The sequence below is a fragment of the Perissodus microlepis genome, chromosome 6 (assembly GCF_051167445.1).
Source record: "Perissodus microlepis isolate ML-2025 ecotype Zambia chromosome 6, ASM5116744v1, whole genome shotgun sequence".
In the NCBI taxonomy this organism is placed as follows: Eukaryota; Metazoa; Chordata; class Actinopteri; order Cichliformes; family Cichlidae; genus Perissodus; species Perissodus microlepis.
In genome coordinates, this window is record NC_140466.1 from 5372326 (window position 1) to 5380921 (window position 8596).

The 8596-nt window shown below is 45.8% G+C and overlaps 1 protein-coding gene across 9 annotated transcripts in view; it reads left to right on the top strand.

Annotated features, from left to right (window-relative positions):
• Positions 1 to 8165, top strand: part of LOC146384895 (axin-2-like) — an 87504-nt gene extending 79339 nt beyond the window's left edge. For all 9 annotated transcript variants that reach the window (XM_084930337.1, XM_084930339.1, XM_084930334.1 and 6 more), the window contains 7 exons: positions 1368 to 1508; positions 2103 to 2524; positions 2610 to 2759; positions 2846 to 3079; positions 3215 to 3319; positions 3701 to 3826; positions 6342 to 8165. In XM_084930337.1, coding sequence (XP_084786463.1) covers positions 1368 to 1508; positions 2103 to 2524; positions 2610 to 2759; positions 2846 to 3079; positions 3215 to 3319; positions 3701 to 3826; positions 6342 to 6468 — 1305 coding nt within the window. In that variant the 3' untranslated portion in view covers positions 6469 to 8165. The remainder of the gene's footprint in view (positions 1 to 1367; positions 1509 to 2102; positions 2525 to 2609; positions 2760 to 2845; positions 3080 to 3214; positions 3320 to 3700; positions 3827 to 6341) is intronic.
• The last annotated feature ends 431 nt before the right edge of the window (positions 8166 to 8596 follow it).

Sequence of the window (8596 nt, forward strand, 5' to 3'; positions counted from 1 at the left end):
CTCGTCCCATCAGTATTTGGGTCAGGTTGTGTGTGCTGATGAATTCAAGATATATTTTTTTGACCTTCTGAAGTTGTTGTGAAAAGGTTTAAGGAACTGGGTCAAAACAGATTGACACAGGTTAGCAGAGGCAAGAAAATAAATATTAAATTCTTTTGTCTTCATATCCAAACACAGGTGTGTGTTTGTGTGTGTTTGTGCATGGATTTGACAGTAATGCGCCCCCCCCCCCCCCCCCCCCCCACACACACACACACACACACACACACACACACACACACACACACACACACACAAGCACGCACTTTTCTCTCTTCCTCTCTGTCTTTTTTCTCTCTCAGTCTCTCTCTTTTCCTTTCCCACTTGCACTCCTTTAATGTCTCCCTCCTGATTTGGAGATGGCTCTGTCTCCCATGATGCACCAGCCCCAGGCAGCGGGGGCCCCGTGCAGGGCTGGCGCTCCTTTGCCAGCAGCTCCGCTTGCCTTTCTTCTTCTTCCCTTCATCGTGTTTACAAAGAGATGAGAGGAACAACAAAAAAAGAGTCAAAATCAAGAAAGCCAGTGTGCCAAATAACAAAAAAGTAAGAAAGGGAGAGAGAGAAGCCGGCGCATATAGTTAAAGAAAAAGGAGGATAATGTGACTAGAGTACCTCTGAGCTGCCCTGCATGCAGCCGGGAAATAAATTACTACTTCCCCTCAGATCTTCCCAGTATTTGACTCCTCTATCCTCTCCCTCCCTCTTTTCCCTCCTTCTCTGTCTCGCGCTCTCCCTCTCTCTCTCTGCCACCATTGCCACTTCACGAATGTACGTCTCAATCCTCTTCTTTTTTCTCACTGTTAATTTTGTCCCCTCTCCCTTTTCTTCCCCTCTCTCCTCGCTCTCTCTTCTCTGTCGATATCTGGCTTTTATTCGGAGATTTAAAGCTGCATGTCCCTCCCACCCCTAGTGTGCGTTTGATGTTTGACAAGGGCCCTTTGAAGTGTGCTGACTTCAGAGGCTGCCTAGCTGATGGCTTGGTCGGGCTACAGAGGGTGCAGGCAGGGGGCCTCCCCTCCGAGCGAGACCAACTGCTACCCCGCCATTGCTACCCCCTTCTCTCCCCCTCACCCAGCAGCCTGGCACTGCCAAGGGCACTGGGCATGAGAAGATCTAGGGAGGGATGGGCAGCGGAGAAGGTTCAGGTTAGCTCGAGGGCAAGGGCATGTGGATTAGGCCTTTGGAATAGTAGCAGGATTTTTGGAACAAGATAGGATTAGGGCAAGGGCAGTGGATTAATGCACCATATTGCATCCATCAGAAACACTAAGTCGTTACACTAGCACACACTCTAAAGTGTCCTCTTCTCTGTCTTGTGTACCCTGCAGAGGACACACCGGCTGCCTAAAGAGATGACCCCCGTTGAGCCCTCGGCCTTCGCTGCCCAACTCATCGCCCGGCTGGAGAAGCTAAAGCGAGAGCAGGAGACTATGAGCTCACTGGAGGAGAGGCTGCAGCAGATCCAGGAGGTATGGGTGCTCTCAAAAATGTTCTAACTAGTCTGACACTTCCACTTACTTCCACTTACTGCTATTTGGAAATTGTATCTTGTATCCAAGTTAGCTCAGGCAGTGGTTCTGTGCTGCACTACAAAAGCCTTTACTCCAGTTTGAGCATGTTGAAGAACGGGGTACAGACCAAGGGATTTAAAGTCTGTCTTGGTTTAGTTGCTTTTCCTCCATGTCCTCCCCTCATCTGGAGGAACTTTCAAACTTATGTTTCTAGACACACTTGAAGTTCCTTCAAATAGTTAGTACTTAGTTACTCTCCAGTGGCACGTTTGCTGAATATGTGTAGTGCCAGTCTCTTTGTGCAGCACAGGCACACTCTGCATTATAGATGAAGCGCACCCAAAGCCTGTTAGCGAAGATAACAGTACGGCAAAAAGGAAACTCAAATCAAGTTATCCAGGCGTTTGCTCTCACTGACTTCAGAGAACGATAGCTATAAGTTGGTGTAAGCTGAGACATGAATTTCTCTGCTGGCTGCATTTCCCACATGTGACTGTATGAATGTTTTGTCAATTGCTATAAATTGTAACAAATTCTCTTTTCATTGTCCAGGAGGAGGAAAGGGAGGAGGGCAACGACCTTATCAGCAGCACCTCCCTCCAACACCCCCTGCTCCCGTCTGCGAGCCAGTGTGAGGAAGATCCTCAAGCTATCCTAGACGAGCACCTTTCACGTGTCCTCAAGACACCTGGCTGCCAGTCACCAGGAGTGGTTCGCCACTCGCCACGCTCACGCTCGCCAGACCGGACGGGTGCTGTGGTGTCATCTGGCCACGGGCCCTTCTTTGGTGCTTATCCTGGGGCTTCTAAGGTGCTGATGACAGGCAGGCAGTCTACAAAGCACATCCACCACCACTACATTCACCATCACCACGCTGGGCCAAAGACCAAGGAGCAAATCGAGGCCGAGGCGGCTCAGCGTGTGCAGTGCCTCTGCCCTCAAGGGGGCGCCAATTACTCCGACTTCACACCTGCGTGAGTTTTACTTATAAGCCGTCCCTTAAATGTTTCCTGTGATGAGCTGCTCTTCCTCTGATGCTAATTTGCCTTCTTCCTCCAGTCGCTGCAGCACTTTGTCCAAACGGCCAGTGAAGGCCTCCGATGAGGGCGTGTCTTCACCACGCCTTCCTCTAGTTGCCACCGACCGCTCTCAGAATGTTTGGCAGTGGATCCTAGAGAGTGAGAGGCAGGGAAAGCACAAGCCACACAGGTAAGTGTCTGTTTGCACGAAATGATCTTTAGAAAAGTGCACTGAGTTCTCAGCTCAAGAGGCTGACTCTTTTTTTGTTTTAACAGCACTCAAGGCCTGAAGAAGTCCAACCCGCTCGACTCCAAGACCCTGCCTGGTCGAACCTCCTCATCTTGGGGTGGTGGTGGCATTGGCAACGGGGCTCACCTCCGTGGCCATCACCCAGGCCACCCTTTCATTCAGGACCCAGCAATGCCACCCCTACCCCCTCCCAACACCCTGGCACAGCTAGAAGAAGCCTGTCGCAGACTAGAAGAGGTTTCCAAGCCACCAAAACAAAGGTAGGAAACCTTGTAGACAAAACAGTTGTGCACTTGATTTGCTACAACACAACACTCTATAAATGAAGTCCCGTTTCTTTTCTTTGTATTTATAAGAAGAATATTGATTTGTCATTAATCTTGTGATTTTCACAGACATTCAACTGGAGCCAGCAACCTTCAGAGAGACAGGAACCACCCGGCAGCTGTCTTCCCCACGGGAAGCAACTCTTTAGCCAGCCCTGGAGTCCAAGCAGACGAGTAAGAGCTCTTTTATTTCTACTTTTGCTAAATCCTTTGTTTCTAAAGCTCAGTCTTTATTACTTTCACAATTACTTTCTAGTTTTCCAAACACCATTACTCACTTATTTTGTCATTCTGTCATTTATGAGTTTTCACTCTCAGATTTTCATTCTCCTCTCTTCTTAGAGAGTCAGCTTTGCTTTGTCTTTGAACTTCTTTCTTAAAGAAAAATAGGATTAGATGTGACATTCTACCTCTCTCCCACATTGCCCAATAGCCCCTGGTTCTTCAAAAATAATCAGCCCCCTTCATATATATGTCAGTGAATGTGGTGGATTTTTAAAGCCAACTGAAAACAAGCAAGTTTTAAATCTTACAATTTTGGTTTTGCATGTTCAGGTCTAAGGAGCTGGTGGTCACCTACTTTTTCTGTGGAGAGGAAATTCCTTATCGCAGCATGATGAAGACCCACTGCCTCACCCTGGGCCACTTCAAGGAACAGCTTAGCAAGAAAGGCAACTACCGGTAAGCATGCGCCACTGGAAAGTGCGCACAGATCACACTAGCAGATACATGCTCGGATGTGTTTAGCGTCACGACAGGGTTAGTCATCTGTGTTTGGATGGGCATTTGTTATTGTGCTTTTATGTGCTTGTCTGCTAAGTGGGAGTGTGAAATACTGGAGCCTGATAGTTGAAAAGAAACTGGGCTGATCCGCTGTATTCGAAGCTTACAAAAATCGGGGAGGGGAGCAGAGGGGATATTCTGCAGCAATTTTTTTTTCTCACATCTGGTACTGATTTCCATGCTTAGGCAGCCTTAATAAATATGGCTTTGATGCCTGGGCCATTTTATTTTGTGCACAAAGACCATTGCAAGGCCCTCAAATTCCTCCTCCACACTATTGCATCAGGCATTAGAATCAAATGCTGGAGGCACCTTCTTCTTCTAATGACAGTTAATGCAGGAGAAATACCTCCTGTTTGAAATGATGAGGGGAAATTCCTTCACATAGTGAAGACTTAAGTTAGTTTCAAAAGTAATAGACAGTTTTAAAGAAAATTGTGAATCAGGGGTTCCACAGTCCAGGAAGTTCAACCTTAATTTATCAAAAAAGTTGTTCCAGTGCCTCTGAAAACAAATGTAGCTTTGAATGCCCGTGACATGAACATCAGGTTTTAGTCACATCTGCTTGTTAGGCAAGACAGAAGAAGAAGAAGGCCTGCAAAACACAAGTCGTTGCACCCCTGCTATCCCATAACTCTTCAGCGAGCGAATGAAAAGGGGGGGAGGTGGGGATGAAGCGTCTGGCTTCAATGGCAGCAGAATGTGTGGAGTTGGTTAATTTGGACATGGCAGCAGTACAGCTGAGAACAGTACGCCGCAGCTCTGCCAGACGATATTGGTGCCAGATGTTGTGAAGAGAGAAAAATCCTGCCACATAAAACATGTTCCAATGGAAAGACTCCTGTGTCTCTCTGTCTCACTCTCTGCAACAAAGTGATGACTTTGAACTATTTGTGAGTGAAAATGTAGCGTTTTCTTCTATTAATAATTTTAAAAAAGGGTAACACGCTTCGAGAGCTAGGAATGAAACAATGAATTAAACCAGAAAGTTAAATCAACAGAGGAAAAGTGTGCATAAATGTCAGATGATTAAAGAAAACTATCGCTGCTGTCGCACCCCTGCACGCTGTAGTACAGATTTAAGTTTTGCAGCTGTGATAAAGCGGGCCCCTCTCTCTTTTATTTGTGTGTAACAATCAACAAGGAAAGTACGGCTGCATGTGTACATTTTCGTACGCCCCTCTGTACATGTGTTGTTTGAATGACTCTAAGCTGAGCTCATAAAACAGTGAGCCGTTTCCCCCTTTTTTCTCCTTTTTTATATTCTGAACACAGGCACACATGGGCAAAATGAGGCATTTTTCCATTACAAAGCTTATCATTATATCCCCTCCTGCTGATCTTTTGCTGGGTTTAAAGTAGAGAGGAGAAATCATTAGGAGCTCCAGGAGACTTCACAGTCACTGGAACCAAGCTATACCCTGTGAGTTATCTCTGCTTGAGAGAAGAAGAAGAGTGGGTTAGCTAGGTGACCCCTTGACCTCCAGGAGCCCGTCTGAGCAGTCGCCACCCTCCCTCCCCCTTCTAGGGTAAAGCCCCTCAGTCTCGGCACGCATCCAACCCATCACACCCACTCACCGAGCCGGGGAAGGCCTCCGCTCTGCTTCCCCCTGCTTTCTTCCCTTCCTGTTGCCTCTTTTTTCCTCTGTTCTCGGCTGGTGATCGGAAAGCTGCCCGAAGTGTGTGTGCGTAACAGGGAAACATAGTACGTGTGTGTTTACGTGCAGACAGCAGAGCGCAGTCTTCCAGTCACAAGCAGACTCTCGGGCACCTGAAATGTCAACCTGTGTGACAGAAATGCCCTTCATTTGACAGCCAGCCCAATTATAAGCCATGGAGACACAGAGAGGGAGGGAAGGCACTGAAGAAGAGAGAAAAAGAGAGAGAGAGAGGCTAGGGGGGGCGCTTAAGACAGCCTCTAATTAACCCTTCAACTTTAATAAGGCCTTACAGGACAGAAAGGCATTTGCAGAATGGCTAGCAGTCAGGATGAACAAGTGGATGAGCACACATAGATGAACACGCACACAAACAGGCTTTTTCTAGCAGCTTGAATTATCACAGGGAGTGTGTAAACGGAGGGTTCAACTCTGTTTGCGCAGCGGTGTGATGTGGAGTCAGGCTCTACCTTTGAAGTGAGCAGGGATGGCATTGAAGGCTATGACTAAGTTGTTTTGAGCAGGATCCATTTCTGGCTCTCAGAGTGTGTGTGTCTGTGTTTGATTTGGACTAAAGGGAGTTGTGCGCGAGCGTGTATATGTAAGTAGTCGTGTAGGTGCCTCAAAGCGCTTTAAAACGCGATGAAATACATCAGATGCATCCTGCTGCCACTCTGTCAGGTTTTGTTTGAGTTCTCACCTACGCTCCACGTTTTCTAATCACAAACCTCTCTTTTTTGTTTTTCCCTTCTCAGGTACTACTTCAAGAAGGCGAGTGATGAGTTTGAGTGCGGTGCAGTGTTCGAGGAGGTGTGGGAGGATGCCACTGTGTTGCCCATGTATGAGGGCAAGGTCCTGGGCAAGGTGGAGAGGATGGACTAAAGGCCACTTTGTGCCAACCAACTAATGCCCTTCCCCCCACCCAACCAAAAGCTAAATCACTTGAGCAAGAGACTGTAATTTACAAGAACACTCTGGACTCCTTTTTTTTGGTTTCTTTGTTTGTTTCTTTTTCTTAATATTAAGCTAAACAGAGTTAATATATCCAGCACAAGAGGAGCGATTGAAGGAAGACGAGCCAATGAAGTATGCCGAACACAGAGGAGGCGCTGCCCCTCCCTGACTTTCTCAGCCAATCAGCCTTAGAAACACAAGGGAATGACAGACCAATCCAAGGATGACGATGATGACCGGAGGCCAGTGGCGGGCGCGAGACCCCGCCTCTTCTTGAATATAACCACTGAAGATGTAGATGACTGTTGTCTTGTGATGTGTGACAGACTGATGGACTTGCAGGAGGTGAATGCGCAGCGCCACCGACCTGCTCTTAACATTACACTCCAACATCGTTACAAAAACGTCCATACGTGTGCATATACATACATGCATATATGTATATATACATGTATTATATATATAGATGCTTTTTGTCATGAGTTGAAAGTTTTTATTAAGTATTTATTGAAAATGACCTTCCCCCTGTTGTCCCCTCCCCCGAGTCTTCTTAAACCTGTGTTCCTCGCCCTCCCTTTTTTACAGCCAATGGGTAAGCTGCTTTGAATGTTGGGAGAATACTGTGGTGATATAGTTTAGTGTTCTAAGTTACACAGAGGACGTGACGCTAGCCTAGCACTTCCTATAGCCTTGTAGCCACGTCTGACCCAAACTTAGCGGTGGTCTTGTCCGAGGCGCACTCCCTCCACTCTTTTAATGGTCAATCCCAGTCTTATATGCTGCTGATAGTTTATAATAAGCAAGTTTTTCACACTAGCATTTCCTCTCCCTCGTCCTCTCGGCCTCCCTCCCTCCCCCTCCTTTTCGCTTTGTCTAGAGCGACAAAGTTCAATCTTTTTTGTTGTGCCTTTGTTTGTAAACCAGGCATTGCACAGGGATGGGGGGTAGAAACCGTTGTAGATTACACACAGAGACGAGACCCGGAGCACAAGTTGCACCACCTAATAATGGCAGTGTTTACAGCCCCCACACCAAAATGACTTGTGCTAACGAGAACCAGTTTGGGTCACCGAGAACGACTTCTTTGAGGAGTTCAGCTAGCGTGTCAAAAAAGACAAAAAAAAGACAAAAAAAAGTGAACGTTGAAGAATTATGGCTCCAATATCTTTTGAATGTTGTTACAATAACACCGTATATAGCAGAGCTCCTGTATACATTGTAATTATGCATTCTGAAGTATGGATACCGACACATGTGATGCACACATACACAAACAAAACACGTACAAACACACGATCGCTGGTGTTTTATGAGTACAGCACCTGTGCCTACATGGATGCCATACCATGTGCTACCCTGTTTCAGGGTTTTAATATATATCCCTTGGTTTTCAGAAGGGTTTTATGTTGAAAAGATATTTTTATGCTTTTAATATCCTGTAATCATGTTTTGGTGTTTTGTTTTTACACCACAGCCTTTTTTTTTTTTGTTTTGGTTCATTCTATCTAAACTGTAAATTATACATTATATAAAGAGTTTCATTTAAAGATTTACATGGACCTATAATTATTGTAATTATTGAGAGATGTAGCCTTTATTAAAGTTTTATATTTTTCAAATGAAAACTGATGTGCTTGGAATTGCTTCTTTTCTGACTCAGAATAACTTATTTTTATTGCTACGCTGTGAAAATGACTTATTTTCACAGCGTAGCCATATTTTTCAGACAGTTATTTAGACATGATACAAGTTGACTGGAGTGTTTTGTCCACTTAAAGAAAATTACAGTGCTACAGTCGGTCTGGGACATGTGGTAATGCATAAACAGGGGCTGTTTTTACACATGAACCTCGGACAGTGTGAAGGGAATTAGGTCGGGACATTGTCCAAGTTGCTCTTTCTCACGTGTAGCGCACAGCAGGAGAGCGTCTGCTTCTGATGCAGACTATACTATTTCTAGTCAAGTATACTACTAGAAATACTCTGTGGTTTTTTTGTTTTGCTGGTGTTTTTTTCTCAGTGTGTGCTGCCTGAGTAAAACGTGCAGGAGGCAGCA